The 19,094-nt window shown below is 44.1% G+C and overlaps 1 protein-coding gene across 5 annotated transcripts in view; it reads left to right on the top strand.

The window, feature by feature from the left end:
• Positions 1-19,094, top strand: part of LOC139273181 (utrophin-like) — a 476,555-nt gene that overhangs the window by 449,558 nt on the left and 7,903 nt on the right. For all 5 annotated transcript variants that reach the window (XM_070889721.1, XM_070889722.1, XM_070889723.1 and 2 more), the window contains one exon: positions 4,262-4,370. In XM_070889721.1, coding sequence (XP_070745822.1) covers positions 4,262-4,370 — 109 coding nt within the window. The remainder of the gene's footprint in view (positions 1-4,261; positions 4,371-19,094) is intronic.

The following is a 19,094-nucleotide window of genomic DNA, read 5'->3' as shown; positions in this document are numbered from 1 at the left end:
TAACTGCAGTATCAAGAGTGCAGAGTACAGTGAGTGTAGGGCTGGAAATATGCGAGGAAAGCAGGTAAAATTGCAAATTTAAGGAAAAGTATTTGAACAACTGGTTATCCCTCCTGGGGATAATCTAGAAAATCCTGACTACCCCCAATCATTTCGAAGTTGATCAATTTTGTATGTCAGGCCCCGGTCAAAACTGCTCACTTAACTTCTAAATTCCTGATTGCAAACGTGTTGCGGTTTTGAATCCGACGCAAACAACGACACAGCATTGTCGTGGTTGTGCTGTGCCAAGTTGGCCAAATTGGACATTGGACTTCGACTTCCGCACCCCCGTCCCCTGGATCTTTGCTCCCCCAACCCCACAGGATCTCAGCCCACCCTCCCCCCACAGGATCTTAGCCCCGCTCCTGGTCCCAGGCTACAGCATAAGCTTCTACATTGCAGTCGTTCATGTTTTGGGAGAGTCAGTAGTCAGGACGTTGTGCAAACCTTTAGTTACAGTCCTGCTCAAGTACCTTGCAAGATGTTTTCCCAAACATTACAGCCCCTTTTAAAATTAAATCAATTTTCCAGTTTAACCCTATTTGGTGATACTTCCTTTAAATCATGTCCGTTGTTCTTTCCTTCCCCGTCACCTGCACTATTTGCAAATAAGTAGGTAGATGGGCAACAATCTCCTACACCTCTGCCAAAGTCTCCCTGAGCTCCTTGCTTTGAGGTGAGTGCCCCGTGAGTGATTTTTGAATCATCTTAACCCCTCTACCTGGGGAAAAGCTGCTGGTGCCCACACTCGCACGCCAAAGATTCCAGGCGCAGTCATATTTCCTACCACTTTCCTAGTTAAATCAATGGGATAGGAGTGAAACAGCAAATCCTCTGACAAACATTCTGTTTTAATTGGTGTTTTGTTTCAACTTTCTTCAACCAGCTAATTGGGAATGCTGCTCCCAGTCTACCAGTTAACACCAACAACAGCAATTTGTATTTATATAGCGCCTTTAATGTAAAACATCGCAATGCGCTAAACAGGAGTGTTATCAAACACAATTTGACACCGAGCTACATGAGATATTAGGGCAGAAAGAGGTAGGTTTTAAGGAGCTTCTTAAAAACTGGAGGAGATTACAGAGCTAGGAAGAGATGAGGCCATTTGAGGGATTTGAAAACGAGGAGAATTTTTAAATCGAGCCATTGCTTAACTGGGAGTCGAAGTAGGTCAGCGAGCACAGGAGTGATGGATGAACTGGACTTGGTGTGAGTTAGAATACGAGCAGCAGATTTTTGGCTGACCTTAAGTTTACGGAGATTAGAATGTGCGAGGCCGGACAGCTGTGTGTTGGAATAGTCAAGTCTAGAGGTAACAAAGGCATGGATGAGGGTATAAGCAGCAGATGAGCTTGAACATAAGAAATAGGAGCAGGAGCAGGCCACCTGGCACCTCGAACCTGCTCCATCATTTAATATCATGGCTGATCTGATCATGGACTCAGCTCCACTTTCCTGCCTGCTCCCCATAACCGTTTGTTCTCTTATCGCTAAAAAATCTGTCTATCTCCGCCTTAAATATATTCAATGACCCAGCCTCCACAGTTCTCTGGGGCAGAGAATTCCATAGATTTACAACCCTCTGGGAGAAGAAATTCTTCCTCGTCTCTGTTTTAAATGGGCGGCCCCTTATTCTGAGACTATGCCTCCTAGTTTTGGTTTCCCGTATGAGGTGGAAATATCCTCTCTGCATCCACTTTGTTGAGGCCCCTCATTATCTTATAAGTTTCGATAAGATTACCTCTTATTCTTCTGGACTCTAATTAGTATAGGCTCAACCTATCTTCATAAGTCAACCCCCTCATCTCCGGAATCAACCTAGTGAATCTTCTCTAAACAGCCTCCAATGCAAGTATATCCTTCCTTAAATACGGAGATCAAAACTGTACACAGTACTCCAGGTGTGACCTCACCAATACCCTGTACAGTTGTAGCAGAACTTTTCTGCACTTATACTCTATCCCCCTTGCAATAAAGGCCAAGATTCCATTTGCCTTCCTGATTACTTGCTGTACCTGCATACTCACTTTTTGTGTTTCATGCACAAGGACCCTCAGGTCTCTCTGTACTGCAGCACTTTGCAATTTTTCTCCATTTAAATTATAATTTGCTTTTCTATTTTTTCTGCCAAAGTGGATAACCTCACATTTTCTCTCACAATTCTCAATCTGCCAAATATTTGCCCGCTCACTTAGCCTGTCTCTATCCCTTTGCTGATTTTTTGTGTCTTCCTCACAATTTGCTTTCCCACCCATCTTTGTATCATCAGCAAATTTGACTACATTACACTCAGTCCCTTCATCCAAGTCATTAATATAGATTGTAATTGGTTGAGGCCCCATCACCGGCTCCCTGCGGCACCCCACCAGTTACTGCTTGCCAATCGGAAAATGATCCATTTATCCCGACTCTCTGTTTTCTGTTAGTTAGCCAACCCTCTGTCTATTACCCTCAACCCCGTGAACTTTTATCTTGTGCAATAAACTTTTATGGGGCACCTTGTCGAATGCCTTCTGGAAATCCTAATATACCACATCCACAGGATTCCCCTTATCCACCCTGCTCGTTGCATCCTCAAAGAACTCCAGCAAATTTGTCAAACATGATTTCCCTTTCATAAAACCATGCTGAGTCTGCTTGACTGAATTATGCTTTTCCAAATGTCCCACTGCTGCTTCCTTAATAATGGATTCCAGCATTTTCCCAATGACAGATGTTAGGCTAACTAGTCAATAGTTTCCTGCTTTTTGTCTGCCTCCTGAGGCAGGGGTGGAGTCAGGTAATTTTCCTGAGGTGCAAATAGGTGGTCTTAGTGATGCTGTGGATATATGCTAATTGGGAAGCTGCTCCCACTATATCACGTGCTGTATTCCAAGTGAGATTTGCGGGGCCACCGTACATCAGAATATAAACCAAACCAAACAGGAGTTAATAACCTTAAATGATATTTCCATAGAGGCTGGCATTTCTCTAACTTTAATACATTCACTCATTCATTACTAAGTACAAGTTGAACCTCTCTCTTATCCGGCACCATTCTCGGATGGCGCATGCGCAGATACATTTTTTTCATACTTACCAATATTCTCTGCTCTCCTGAAAACGGAGACTTCTTCCTCGGTCAGATTTTAAAGGCACTGATTGCCTAAGTGGCCTTGAGGATGGGTATTCAAGTTGATGCGTGGCGGGGAGAGAGGTTCAACCTATATTACTTATAATTATATTTTGAATTAAATTATAAATAAAAGCTTGATAAGTTATTTTTTTTAAAATATGTTTAAACTCCTCTTCCCCCCCCCCCCCCCCCCCCCGGGTTAGTTTTTCGCTTTGCCAAGCTTGGCCACTATCTTTCTCCTCAATGCAGGGAACTCCTGCAACCACAGAACTGTCATAACTCCGCTTACACTGGGCGGGCTTGCTCTTAACGCGAACCCAGCTCAGCACACGGACTGAGTCCCATCGAGCTGCCTCCACACCCTGGCCGGGGTCGAGCCGGTGGGCCGCGACCTGGGCTGGCCGCTCCTCCCCTCCCTGCTGCCATCGGCGCTCCCTCCAAGGTCGGGCCGGCAGGCTTTGCCCTCGGTCTGGCCGCTCCTCCCCTCCCCTCCCCTCCTCTCCCCCACTGCTCTCGGCGCTCCCTCTGGGGTCGGGTCTGTCAGCCACAACCTGGGCTGGCCGCTCCTCCACTCCCCGCTGCCCTCGGCACTCCCTCCAGGGTTGGACCGGTGGGCCGCATCCTCGGGCTGCCCTCCCCTCCCCGCTGCCCTCAGCACTCTACCAAACAAAAAGAAAAGACCTCTTCATTACTTTCAATGAGTCTTGGAGATCGGGTTCGGGGATATCTATCAGGGCAGGGGCTGGCAGTTGTAAAAGACGGTAGAACACGTGACCTCGACTTGTCCGGCAAAATCCTTTATCCAGCACAGGCCAGGTCCCATGGATGCCGGATAAGGGAGGTTTAGTCTGTACTTCATTTGGCTTCATTGCCACTGTGTAATCACTGACTGTTGGAAAATTCTGCATGACACGCCTTTATCCGAATGAAGAATATGTGTGGACCATAACCAATGGCGTCCCAATGACGACCAATAGCCTACCCATACTCTTTAATAACTGTCTTATCATATACATTTACCAATCCGTGTGAGTCTTGTTAAAATTTATAGTAGCAGTATAATATTACTGTGTGACTTCTACTGTTGCAATTTTTTTATAGCCATTAACAGAATCGAAACTGAACGGAGTTACTGCTGTTTCTCCATCGCCAGCCTTTCAGCTTGCTGAAAATGGTCAAACCTTTAATGAGGACTTCACCTCTCAGACAGGTGAGTGATAAATTGAAAGATTCCCCCAAAAATAAATGCAAGGATAGAGAAAGTACCCCTTACCCCTCAGACTGGTAAAAATCTCCTGAGGAAGAGGTCTGCATAGTTTCTTCCTTTTCCCCAAAGGCTAATGAAGAGAAGCTCCAGAGTTTATTGTTTAGCCTTGCATCCCACATTATTCATCCTTAAAGACAGTTGTTTTCCATGGGATGACATTCAAATCCCAGGAGCTCTGGAACAGCAGTGATAGAATAGTCAATCAGCTGCATCTACTTCTTGTAGCCTTCTGCCCCAATCATAACCAGATATTGAAAGGTGAGTGAATGTGTGCCACCTTACTGTGTATTAAAGACTCTTGCATTGGAATGCATGATGCTGCAAATTGCAAAGATCCCAGAACATGAAGCACATTCGATTTTTGTTTCTTGCTCAAAGGTTTCTCTGTTTTTGAATAATGCCATACCACAGCTCACTAGCACTGCAACAGAGTGCTGGACATGGCTCACACTCAATGTTCCCTACAGTTGGACTTATCAATCTCAGCTGCACCGTTATGGGGAAGGGTTGAGCACAGGTAAAGGAAATTGGAGGCCAGGTGACTAACACTGCTCTTGCAAACTTTCTAGTAGCTAATGACCGGCTGATGCTTGGCAGCAGGCCTCCACTCCTTTAAAAAGCTGCTTTATTTATTTATGGTAAAAAAAAATTTGTTGAGTATCTTTAAAAGTACTTTTTATATCTTTATGTTTTCAGTGTTTTGTGCGCAGGTTTTGCATATGTGTAGCATTTAGAAGTTTCGCTACCATAGTTCTTTCCTGGACTGGGTTCTGAATGATTCAAAGTGATCTGCACAGGGAATCTTAAACAGAGTGCACTTAAACAGAGTGTTTTGTTTGGAAATTTAGAAAGAGTGGGAATTCGGAGAAGAGAGGAAGGAGTTGCTCCTTTTTTCCTACACTACTTGTAGTGCTTTGTGTTGCAGATAGATATTTAATTTAATTATCTATAATTTAATCTAGATCACGTAAGTGGTCAAGAAACAAAACTGTAAACTATGTTGCTTAAATATAAATGTAATTAAATAGAAGAATATCATATAGGGATGGCAGTGCGGGTGGTGTGCCCTAACTGCAGCATGTGGGAGTTTGTGGAAAGCATTGTGATCGTGGACAAGGACGTTTGCAGTAAGTGTCTTCACTTTGAGGAACTTCAGCTCAGAGTTGTTGAGCTGGAGTCTGAGGTGCAGACATTGTGGGGCATCAGGGAGGGCGAGAGTTATCTGGACACTTTGATCCAGGAGGCAATCACATTCCTTGGGTTACGTAGTGGTACAGGTCTGGTTAATGGTCAGGGACAGGAGGGTGTGACTGCAACTCAGGCAGATAAGGGAACCCAGGTGCAGTGCTGGAGGAGCCTCAGCATTTGTTCTTATCCAGCAAGTGTGAGATTCCTGCTGCCTGTGTGGATGAGGGAAAAGCTTGCAGGATGGATGAGCAAGCTGACCATGGCACCATGGTGTCAGAGGCCATTTAAGTGAAGGGAATGAAAGGGAATGTAGTTGTGTAGAGGACAGTATAGTCAGAGGGCTAGATAGTGTTCTCTTCAGCCGTGATCGATGCCAGGGTTAAAGACGACATCTCGCGACTGAAGTGGGAACATAAGAACATAAGAATTAGGAGCAGGAGTAGGCCATTCAGCCCCTCGAGCCTGCTCCGCCATTCAATAAGATCATGGCTGATCTTCTACCTCAACTCCATTTTCCTGCATTATCCCCATCGCCATTGATTCCCTTAATATCCAAAAATCTATTGATCTCTGTTTTGAATATACTCACAGACTGAGCCCTCTGGGGTAGAGAATACCAAAAATTTACAACCCTCTGAGTGAAGAAGTTGCTCCTCATATCAGTCCTAAATGGCTTACCCCTTATTCTGAAACTATGATCCCTGGTTCTAGGCTCCCCAGCCAGGAGAAACATCCTCCCTGCATCTACCCTGTCAAGCCCTGTAAGAATGTTGTATGTTTCAATGAGATCTCTCGTTCTTCTAAACTCTAGGAAATATAGGACTAGTCGAATCAATCTCTTCTCATAGGACAATCCCCCATCACAGGAATCAGTCTAAGGCAGGGGGCAGCTGGGCCATACACCTCAATTCCTGGTTTCTGCTGATATCATACAGGTTTGTAATAGGAGTGCTACAAATAGTCAGTTCACCTATGTTAGGGAGGAGGCAATGAGGAGGACGCAAAGAGGCTGTAGTGAGATATAAACAAGTTGATAGAGTGGGCACGAACATGGCGAATGAAATACAATGTGAGGAAGTGTGAAGTTATCCACTTTGGTAGGGGGAAAAAAAAGCTGAATATTTTTTGAATGGCGAGAGACTGGGAAATGTTTGCTTTGTGAGGGACCTGGATGTCCTTGTACATGAATCACAAAGTTAACATGCAGGTACAGCAAGCAATTAAGAAAGCAAATGGTAAGTTAGCTTTTGTTACAAAGGGATTAGAGTATAAGTCATTGGTAAGGCCACACCCTGGAGTACTGTGTACAGTTCTGGTCTCCTTACCTAAGGAAAGACATACTTGCATTAGAGGGAGGAGGAGTGTGAAATATTAGACGAGATAAACATAGTGAGAGAGGAAGTATTAAAGGGCTTATCAGCTTTGAAATTGGATAAATCCCCAGGCCCGTATGAAATGTATCCCAGTCTGTTGAGAAGCAAAAGAGGAAATAGCAGAGGCTCTGACCATCATTTTCCAATCCCCTCTGGCTACAGGTGTGGTGCCAGAGGACTGGAGGACTGCTAATGTTGTACCATTATTTAAAAAGGGAGAAAGGGATAGACCACATAATTACAGGACAGCTAGCCTAACCTCAGTGGTGGAAAAATTATTGGAAAAAATACAGAGGGACAGGATAAATCTTCATTTGGAAAGATATGGATTAATCAAGGGCAGTCAGCATGGATTTATTAAGGGAAGGTCGTGTTTGACGAACTTGATTGAATTTTTCAAAGAGGTAAGCAGGAGGGTCAATGAGGGCAGTGCTTATGATGTAGTGTATATGGATTTTAGCAAATCTTTTGATAAGGTCCCACATGGCAGACTGGTCATGAAAGTAAAAGCCCATGGGATCCAGGGCAAAGTGGCAAGTTGGATCCAAAGTTGGCTCATAGGCAGAAAGCAAAGGATAATAGTTTTTGCGACTGGAAGGCTGTATCCAGTGGAGCTCCGCAGGGCTCAGCGCTGAGACCCTTGCTTTTTGTGGCATATATCAATGATTTAGACTTGAATGTTGGGGGTATGATTAAGAAGTTTGCAGATGATTCTAAAATAGGCTGTGTGGTTGATAATGAAGAAGAAAGCTGTAGACTGCAGGAAGATATCAATGTACTGGTCAGGTGGGCAGAACAGTGGAAAATGGAATTCAATCCGGATAAATGTGAGGTAATGCATTGGGGAGCTCTAACAAGGCAAGGGAATGCACATTAAATGGTATGACACTGAAAAGTGTAGAGGAACAAAAGGACCTTGGAGTGCAGATCCATAGATCCCTGAAGGTAGCAGGCCAGGTGGATAAGGTGGTTAAGAAGTCATATGGAATACTTGCCTTTATTCGTCGAAGCATGGAATACAAGAGCAAGGGATGTTATGCTTGAACTGTATAAATCACTGGTTAGGCCGCAACTGGAGTATTGTGTGCAGTTCTGGTCACCCCAATACAGGAAAGATGTGATAGCATTGGAAAGGGTACAGAGGAGATTTACAAGAAAGTTGCCTGGACTGGAGAATTTTGGCTATGAGGAAAGATTGGAGATTCTGGGTCTGTTTTCTTTGGAGCAGAAATGCTATGGGGAGAGCTGATTGAGGTATATAAAATTATGAGGGACCCGGACAGAGTGGATAGGAAGAATCTCTTTCCTTTGGCAGAGGGGTCAACAATCAGTGGGCATAGATATAAAGTAATTGGGAGGAAGTATAGAGGAGATATGAAGGAAAATTTCATTACCCAGGGGGTGGTGGGGATCTGGAACTCACTGCCTGAAAGGGTGGTAGAGGCAGAAAACCTCACCACATTTAAAAGATACTTGGATGTGCATTTAAAGTGCCGTAACCTGCAGGGCTACGGACCAAGAGCTGGAAAACGGGATTTGGCTGGATAGCTCTTGGTCGGCCGGCGCGGACACAATGGGTCGAAATGGTCTCCTCCTGTGCTGTAAATTTCTATGATACAAGACAGAGGTCAATAAATTTTGGGGAATGGAGGGAATTAAGGGATATGAGGATAGTGCAGGAAGGTGGAGTTGAGGTAAGGGATCACCCATGATCTTGTTGAATGGCAGAGCAGGCTTGAAGGGCCAAATGGCCTATTCCAGCTCCTATTTCCTATGTTCTTGTATATTCTTATTTCGACCAGATTGAAAACCAAAGCGGAGTTTCCAGTCTGGAGGCTGACAGAGAGCACCGTCTCTAAATTCACATTTAAAGCACAAGATAATTAGTTGGACTGTTCAACATTCTTTTGATTAGCTGTATTTTGACAGGTATGAAAACTACTGATTAAATGTAGTATCTCCAAATTTGCGGATGACACTAAGTTGGGTGGCAGTGTGAGCTGCGAGGAGGATGCTATGAGGCTGCAGAGTGACTTGGATAGGTTAGGTGAGTGGGCAAATGCGTGGCAGATGAAGTATAATGTGGATAAATGTGAGGTTATCCACTTTGGTGGTAAAAACAGAGAGACAGACTATTATCTGAATGGTGACAGATTAGGAAAAGGGAAGGTGCAACGAGACCTGGGTGTCATGGTACATCAGTCATTGAAGGTTGGCATGCAGGTACAGCAGGCGGTTAAGAAAGCAAATGGCATGTTGGCCTTCATAGCGAGGGGATTTGAGTACAGGGACAGGGAGGTGTTGCTACAGTTGTACAGGGCCTTGGTGAGGCCACACCTGGAGTATTGTGTACAGTTTTGGTCTCCTAACTTGAGGAAGGACATTCTTGCTATTGAGGGAGTGCAGCGAAAATTCACCAGACTGATTCCCGGGATGGTGGGACTGACCTATCAAGAAAGACTGGATCAACTGGGCTTGTATTCACTGGAGTTCAGAAGAGTGAGAGGGGACCTCATAGAAACGTTTAAAATTCTGACGGGTTTGGACAGGTTGGATGCAGGAAGAATGTTCCCAATGTTGGGGAAGTCCAGAACCAGGGGTCACAGTCTAAGGATAAGGTGTAAGCCATTTAGGACCGAGATAAGGAGAAACTTCTTCACCCAGAGAGTGGTGAACCTGTGGAATTCTCTACCACAGAAAGTAGTTGAGGCCAATTCACTAAATATATTCAAAAGGGAGTTAGATGAAGTCCTCACTACTCGGGGGATCAAGGGGTATGGCGTGAAAGCAGGAAGGGGGTACTGAAGTTTCATGTTCAGCCATGAACTCATTGAATGGCAGTGCAGGCTAGAAGGGCTGAATGGCCTGCTCCTGCACCTATTTTCTATGTTTCTATGATTCCACGTATAGAATCATAAAACATAGCACAGCACAGAAGGAGGCTATTCGGCCCATTGAGTCTGCGGCAGCTCTTTTCAAGAGAAATCCAGTTAGTCCCACTCTCGCTCTTTCCCCATATCTCTGCAATGTTTTTCTCCTTCAAATATTTATCCGAATTCCTTTTGAAGGCTACCATTGAATTTGTAGCCACCATCCTATCATTCCAAAGCCTAACCATTTGTTGTGTAAAAGTTTTTCCTCATATCGCCTCTGGTTCTTTTGCTAGTCACCTTAAATCTGTGCCCTGTGGTTATCACTCATTCAGCCTTTGGAAACAGTTTCTGTTTATTTACTCTATCTAAACCTTTCATGATTTTAAACACCTCTATCAAATCTTCTCTGCTCTAAGGAGAACAGCACTAGCTCTTCAGTCTCTCCATGTAACTGTAATCCCTCAATCCCTGGAACCATTCTAGTAAATCTCTTCTGTACCATCTCCAAAGCTTTCATGTCCTTCCACAGTGTGGTGCCCAGAATTGGACACACTACTCCAACTGAGGCCGAACTAGTGTTTTATATAGGTTTAACATAACTTCCTAACTTTTGTGCTCTATACCTCTATTTAAAAAGCCCAGGGTCCCATATACTTTATTAACTGCTTTTTTAACCTGTCCTACCTTGACACATTTGTGCACAAGCACCCCTAGGTCTCTCTCTTCTTGCTTCCCCTTTAAAATTGTACCATTTGGTATGCATTGTCTCATTCCTCCCACCAAAATGTATCACCTCACACTTTTCTGCGTTGAATTTCATCTGCTATACATCTGCCCATTCCACTAGCCTGTCTTTCTCCTCTTGAAGTCTATTACTATCTTCCTCAGTGTTTACTACACTTCTAAGTTTCGTGTAAATTTTGAAATTGTACCCTGTAACCCCCAGTCCAAGCCATTAATGTATATCAAAAGCATCAATGGTCCTAATACCGAATCATGGAGAACTCCCTCCAGTTTGAAAAAACGCCATTCACCACAACTCTCTGTTTTCTATCCCGTATCCAATTGTGTATCCATGCTGCTACTACCCCTTTTATCCCATGGGCTTCACTTTTGCTAACAAGCCTAATAAGTGGTACTTTATCAAACACCTTTTGAAAGTTCATATACACATCAACTGCACTGCCCTTGTCCACCCTTTCTGTTGCCTCATCAAAAAACTCAATCAAGTTCATCAAACATGATTTGCCCTAAACAAATCTATAAGGCCTTCCTTCAATAATCCATGTTTGTTCAAGTGGCTGTTGATTTTCTCCCTGGTTATTGGGCCCAATTTTGGCCATGACGTGAATTTTTTTGAAGTAAGTTTGTTTTTCTGGCATAAGTTTTAAAAAAAACGCTATTTTCCCCAATAAATTTGCTCGAGAGTAACTCAGTTAGGTACGATTTTTTTTTAGTTGAGTTTTTTTTTCAAAAGGGGGCGTTCTCAGCCACTTACGACAGTTTTGGCTATTTATGCCACTTTGGCCAGCTAAAACTTACTCCAAATCGACTTAGATCAGCATATGTGGCCAGCTCTGAAAAACATTGCGGTCAGTTAAGAATTCGACGCAGGTTAGTACATTTAAAGCACCACCGGTCCAAGCTTAACACCATTTATTCTGATCTATCTTTCTTGGGTCCAAAGTGGATAATCTCAGCCAGGGGAAACAACCTTTCAGCATCTATTTAATCAACTTAGCTTATAGTTTTCTAACTCAGTACTTGATCTAGTTGAAGTTATAGGTAGATTATATGAAATATTTAAATATCTAACTTGAACCACTACAAGTATTGAAGCCAAAAAACAGAACCTCCTTCCCCTCTCTGCACTGAATTCCCACTTACCAGATTCCCAACTTTTGCATTCCATTTCTGACAACTTTGAGCGACCCTGAATAAATACTGCAGGATATTCCCCACTCACCAGGCGAACATCGGGGCGTCCTTTCGGCCAAGGATATAGGCTGCGAGCATCGGGTCCTGCTCACAGCCTGCAGGATACGCTGGGAGGGCAAGGAGCATGCGCGCAGACTCCACTGCGCATGCGGACAGCTGCCGGCAGTGTTTTCTGTGCTGGGCTGTTGCTCCGCTCCCCACTGCACTATGTACGCTGCGCTAGGACACGGGAGAGCGGGCAGGATGGGGCCACTTTTTTTCGGCGCCGTTTCCAGCGCGCAAAGTCGCCGCATTTAGGGTAACTGCACTGAAAAAAGGGGTTGTGGAAAATTGGGCCCAATGTTACTAATAGCTTCCCACCACCAACGGTAAAACTGACTGGCCTGTAATTGCCAAGTTTATCCTTCTCCAAATTTTTGAACAAGGGTGGAACATTTGCTATCCTCCACTCCTTTGACACCACCCTTTATCTAAGGAGGATGGAAGATTGTGGCCAGCACCTCTGCAGTTTCCACCCTTACTTTCCTTACCAACCTAGGACGCATACCATCCGAACCGGGTGACTTACCCACTTTAATTACTGCCAGCCTTTCTAGTATCTATTTTTATCTCATCCAGTATCCCAGCAACCTCTTCGTTTACCATAGCCTTGGCAATGTCCTCTTCCTTCGTAAAAACGGATGCAAAGTACTCAATTAGTAACTCAGCCATGCCGTCTGCTTCCACCAAGATATCTCCATTTTGGTCCCTAATCGGCCCATTGCTTCTCTGACAACCCCTTTACTGTTAATAGGCTTATAGAAGACCTTTGGATTCTCTCTTATATTTGTCGCATAAGTCATGTTTTTTTTTCCTGATATGAAGGACACATTATTTCCTTGTAGGAACCCATTCCATCAATCTAATCCCAGAGAGTTTAGTGCAGATTTGCAAGCTTTGAGACTTAAGAGATACAAAAGTGTGTATATGGGTGCTACTGGGGTTTAATCATCTGAAATCGTGCAGCTTAACAGCACCATGCACTAATTAGCTTCCCACTATTTGTTGAGGACATTGATTTTCAGGGTTATTTGCAAGCAAGTGGGAAGAATCCTAGATAACAATGACCATTCTCACCAATAAATCGGCTGGCTGGTCAATCATCAGTGCCCAGAGTGCTATGGACCTGCCTAGATAAAATATTGTGTCTATTCAATTCTCCCCATCTTCAAATGTACCAGCTTTGAATCAACTCAATCAAAGACACCATGATTAACCCCTGCCCTTAACAACATAGGAACAGCAGTAAGCCATTGAGCCCCTTGAACCTGTTCTGCCATTCAATGAGATCATGGCTGATCTGCGACCTAAGTCCGTATACCCACCTTTAGCTCATATCCCTCAATACCTTTGGTTAACAAAAAGCTATCAATCTCCGATTTAAATTTAGCAATTGATCTACCACCCTTTGTGTGTAGAAATATTTCCTAATTTCACTCCTCAAAGGTCTGGCTCTAATTTGTAGGCTATGCCCCCGGTCCTAAATCCCCAACCAGCGGAAATAGTTTCTCTCTATCTACCCTATTGGTTCCCTTTAATATCTAGAAAACTTCGATCAGATCCTCCCCTTAACCTTCTAAATTCTAGGGAATACAACCCTAATTTGTGTAATATCTCCTCCTAACTTAACCCTTGAAGTCCGGGTTTCAATCTGGTAAACCTACACTGCACTCTCTCCAAGGCCAATATATTCTTCCTAAGATATGGTGCCCATAGCTGCGTTCACTACTCTAGGTGTGGTTTAACCAGGGTTTTGTATAGCTGCAGCATAACTTCTACCCTCTTGTATTCTAGTCCTCTAGATATTAAGGCCAGGCTTCCATTAGCATTTTTGATTATTTTCTGTACCTGTTCAAGAGATTTTAATTATCTATGTACCTGGATCCCCAAGTCTCTTTGGACCTCCACTGTTCTATCCTTTTTAGACGCACCAACGTCAGTGTTCTCGATCAGGCCAGCATCGAAGCACTGACAACACTCGACCAGCTCCGTTGGGCGGGCCACATTGTCCGCATGCCCAACACAAGACTCCCAAAGCAAGTGCTCTACTCAGAACTCCTACACGGTAAGTGATCCCCAGGTGGGTAGAGGAAACGTTTCAAGGACACCCTCAAAGCGTTCTTGATAAAGTGCAACATCCCACTGACACCTGGGAATCCCTGGCCAAAGACCGTCCTGAGTGGAGGAAGAGCATCCGGGAGGGCGCTGAGCACCTCGAGTCTCGTCACTGAGAGCATGCAGAAAACATGCGCAGGCAGCGGAAGGAGCGTGCGGCAAATCAGACTCCCCATCCGCCCTTTCCTTCAACGACTGTCTGTCCCACCTGTGACAGAAACTGTAATTTCCATATTGGACTGTACAGTCATTTGAGAACTCACTTTTAGAGTGGGAGCAAGTCTTGCTTGATTTTGAGGGACTGCCTATAATGATGATGATGAGGTCCAAAGTGGATGGCCTCTCCATTTGCCACAGTTTTGCCCATTCAAAAAAAACAGTTTTGCCTTTTCAAAGAAGAAAGTTGTTAGTTGGTCGTTAGATAATTGACAGGTACAGGATTTTAAACTCTCGCTATGCAGACAGCAGATACCAGGAACTCAGCATGACATGGTGAGCAGCACTGTTCATCCCAATAGTGTAAGTATGTAGCTGCCATTATGCTGACCACAGCATGGACACACACCTACTCTGCTTCATCTAAAACAGCTTTCCTCTTTGCAGCTCAGTCAAGTTACACACCAAACTCTCAATCTTGGCCGATGTGTCTACATGCCTGGTCTCCAGGTAACACATTCCAGCAGCTGGCATCCCAAGCTTCAGAGTTTCCTCATCAGCTTTATGATGGACATCTGTCTTTGTGCAGTGGAAAGACACATGTGGGAATAGGTAGCCATGTGCCAGCACCTTTATGTTCTAGATATTAATGCTTCTTGCCAGGCTTGTACAACACCAGCTATCTAATACAGGACCCTATGAAGAACATTGGCAAAGAAATGTCCCCAGGATATTGTCAGGTCAAAGGGGAGTCCTGCATTCCTACCACTTTCTCCTTTTCGAACTTGGATGCTGCAAGTGGACTAACGAAAATCCTTTTATCGCATACCTGGAAGCTCAGTACTAGTGGAAAAAATAGCAGCAATTCTTTTCAGACATATATGGAACAAGCACTCAGACCTTCCCTTATAATGCCATCTGGCACACCATTGATGAAAATATGGACTAGGATGGGTGACAGTGGTCAGCCTTGCCACTCCTTTTCCAGGAGCGATCGGCTCAGTGAGTCTCCTATCTATCCTCCATGGATTTTGGAGCTGGAGTACAAGCCTCAGATTTAAAAAAACAAGATTTAGCTTTGATAATTCTCATGGACAATTTGTTTATTAAGACCTATCGGTGCATCACACTCCAGCCTGTGTGCAGCTGTGACCCTACTATGACCCATTAGTTTGGACAATAATTCAGTACAATGCTTTCTACAAGCCTTGAGGATGCTTTCATTGTTTTGTTGAAAACACCGGACTTGTCAGTCATTTGGCAGTAGCCCAGAGGAACTTTTTTGACTATGATTGAGGACATTAGCTAACAGAAAAATGATTTGGGATCATTCTTGTGTGATTTCACACCCTTGCATAGCCGACTGATCTCTGTAATTACCCCCTTATCCTCACATGCGCTCCATCATAACTGTTTTATCAGGTCTGCCTTCGAGAGTTAATGTCCATGGGATTGATTCAATGGGACCTCTGCTGATAGATGTAAAGAAAATGATTAAACTATCTGGGATAAACATTATTGCAATCACTGCTCTGAGCTAGAAATACTGATGTAACCTGTGACACCGGGGTTATAGACTTGACCCTGTTGTAAGTAATGTGGGATTCAATCTTCACCGACAGTACTGTGGGAGATCATTAGTTCGTGCACATACACTTCTTAAAAGATGCAGTGAGCCGAGTTTCAGACTTCAGTGGGGTTTTTTTTTACGTTAAAACTTTTGAGATGGATTGTTTTACAAACATTGCCATGTAAAAAAAAAAGACATACATTTATATCGCGCCTTTCACGAGCACCAGGCGTCTCAAGGTGCTTTACAGCCAATTAAGTACTTTTGAAGTGTCGTCACTATTATAATGAGGGAAATGCCAATTTGTGCACAGCAACTCCCACAAACAGCAATGTAATAATGACCAGATAAACTGTTTTTGTTATGTTGATTGAGGGATGAATATTAGCCAGGACACCGGGGATAACTCCCCTGCTTTTCTTCTAAATAGCGTGGTGGGATCTTTTACTAGAGAGAGCAGATGGGGTCTCGGTTTAACGTCTCATCCGAAAGATGGCATCTCCAACAGTGCAGTACTCCCTCTGCACTGCACTGCACTGGAGTGCCAACCTACATTTATGTGCTCAAGTCCCGGGAGCGAGATACTGTGGGAATGGGAGCAATGTTTCTTTTATATTTTATCCCCTGGTGATTCAGCACACTTGCTTCCCCAGTGTCAACTGCACACATTTTTAGTGAGGCTCATTACTGCCAGGCTGCCAAATTTCCAGGTGCGTAACTAATGGTTACAAATTGCTTGACAGGTAAATAATGAACTTGAAAATTGACCACCCCATGTAAGTGAGGCAACATATAATATTTGTATTCTATTTATTTGGGATATCAGGCACGTAGGTCAGCAGACAAATGTAGGTCCCTTGCAGTTGGATTCAGGTGAATTTATAATGGGGACCAAAGAAATGGCAGACCAATTGAACAAATACTTTGGTTCTGTCTTCACGAAGGCAGATAACCTTCCGAATGTACTAGGGGACAGTAGGTCTAGTGAGAAGGAGGAACTGAAGAATATCCTTATCAGGCGGGAGATTGAAGGCCGATAAATTCCCAGGGCTTGATAGTCTGCATCCCAGAGTACTTAAGGAAGTGGCCCTAGAAATAGTAGATGCATTGGTGATCATTTTCCAACAGTCTATCGACTCTGGATCAGTTCCTATGGACTGGAGGGTAGCTAATGTAACACCACTTTTTAAAAAAGGAGGGAGAGAGAAAACGGGTAATTAGCCTGACATCAGTAGTGGAGAAAATGTTGGAATCAATCAATAAGGATGAAATAGCAGCGCATTTGGAAAGCAATGACAGGATCGGTCCAAGTCAGCATGGCTTTATGAAAGGGAAATTATGCTTGACGAATCTTCTGGAATTTTTTGAGGATGTAACTAGCAGAGTGGACAAAGGAGAACCAGTGGATGTATTGTATTTGGACTTTCAAAAAACTTTTGACAAGGTTCCGCACAAGAGATTGATGTGCAAAATCAAAGCGCAAGGTATTGGGGGTAATGTACTGACGTGGATAGAGAACTGGTTGGCAGACAGGAAGCAGAGAGTCGGGATAAACGGGTCCTTTTCAGAATGGCAGGCACTGACTAGTGGAGTGTCGCAGGGTTCAGTGCTGGGACCCCAGCTCTTTACAATATACATTAACGATTTAGATGAAGGAATTGAGTGTAATATCTCCAAGTTTGCGGATGACACTAAACTAGGTGGCGAATTGAGCTGTGAGGAGGACGCTAAGAGGCTGCAGGGTGACTTGGACAGGCTAGGTGAGTGGGCAAATGTATGGCAGATGCAGTATAATGTGGATAAATGTGAGGTTAAAAACACGAAGGCAGAATATTATTTGGATGGCGGAAGATTAGGAAAAGAGGAGGTGCAAAGAGACCTGGGTATCATGGTACATCAGTCATTGAAAGTTGGCATGCAGATACAGCAGGCGGTGAAGAAGGCAAATGGTATGTTGGCCTTCATAGCTAGGGGATTTGAGTATAGGAGCAGGGAGGTCTTACTGCAGTTGTACAGGGCCTTAGTGAGGCCTCACCTGGAATATTGTGTTCAGTTTTGGTCTCCTAATCTGAGGAAGGACGTTCTTGCTATTGAGGGAGTGCAGAGAAGGTTCACCAGACTGAATCCCAGGATGGCTGGGCTGTCATATGAGTAGAGACTGGACCAACTGGGCCTTTTATTCACTGGAGTTTAGAAGGATGAGAGGGGACCTCATAGAAATGTATAAGATTCTGACGGGACTGGACAGGTTAGATGCGGGAAGAATGTTCCCGATGTTGGGGAAGTCCAGAACCAGGGGACAGAGTCTTAGGATAAGGGATAGGCCATTTAGGACTGAGATGAGGAGAAACTTCTTCAATCAGAAAGTTGTTAACCTGTGGAATTCCCTGCCGCAGAGAGTTGTTGATGCCAGTTCATTGGATATATTCAAGAGGGAGTTAGATATGGCCCTTATGGCTAAGGGGGTCAAGGGGTATGGAGAGAAAGCAGGAAAGGGGTACTGAGGGAATGATCAGCCATGATCTTATTGAATGGCGGTGCAGGCTCGAAGTGCTGAATGGCCTACTCCTGCACCTATTTTCTATGTTTCTACTGTAATAAAGAAAAAAAGCATTATTTGAAATTATTGTAATTTAATAATTATAGAATGGCCACTTTATGTGCTGTAACCATTCGGCCCGTTCAGTCTGTGCCAGCTCTCTGCAAGAGCACTTCAGCTGATCGTTCTCCCCCGGCCTGTTCCCATAACCCTGCAGGTTTTTTTCTTTCAGGTACTTATCCAATTCCCTTTTGAAAGCCATGATTGAATCTGCCTCTACCACCCTTTCAGGCAGTGCATTCCAGATCCCAACCACTCCGTGTGAAAAAGTTTTCCCTCATGTCACCTTTGGTTCTTCAACCAATCACCTTAAATCTGTGTTCTCTGGTTCTTGACCCTTCCGCCAATGGGAACAGTTTCTCTCTATCTCCTCTGTCTAGACCCCTCATGATTTTGAACACCTCTATCAAATCTCCTCTCGACCTTCTCTGTTCTAAGGAGAACAATCCCAGCTTTCTTGCTTTTATACTGGAGAGGCAAAAATACTTTTTTGCTTCTATGAAGCCCAGGAAAAATGCCTGTCTGTTCTCCTAGCTATTGAATCCCCTATCATTATTGCTTTTGCAATCTTCCTTCTCCCCTCCCTGTACAGCTGCTCCACCCATGGTGCTGTGGACTTAGATTTGGCTCTGGTTGTACTCCCCCTCACCAGTGCCGCCTTAGTTTCAAAATTGAGACCAGCATGTGCTTATGGGTTAGATCATGGGATTGCTTGAGTGTGAGACTAGTCAAAGACAGTGCAGGCTAGGTGTAATCCACAACACTTCCATGTTACCCTTGCAATATCTTTTTCCTGCAGCCTCAGTAGAGGCATTT

This window comes from Pristiophorus japonicus, chromosome 9, assembly GCF_044704955.1.
Source record: "Pristiophorus japonicus isolate sPriJap1 chromosome 9, sPriJap1.hap1, whole genome shotgun sequence".
Lineage (NCBI taxonomy): Eukaryota > Metazoa > Chordata > Chondrichthyes > Pristiophoridae > Pristiophorus > Pristiophorus japonicus.
This window is presented reverse-complemented; position numbering and strand designations above follow the sequence as displayed.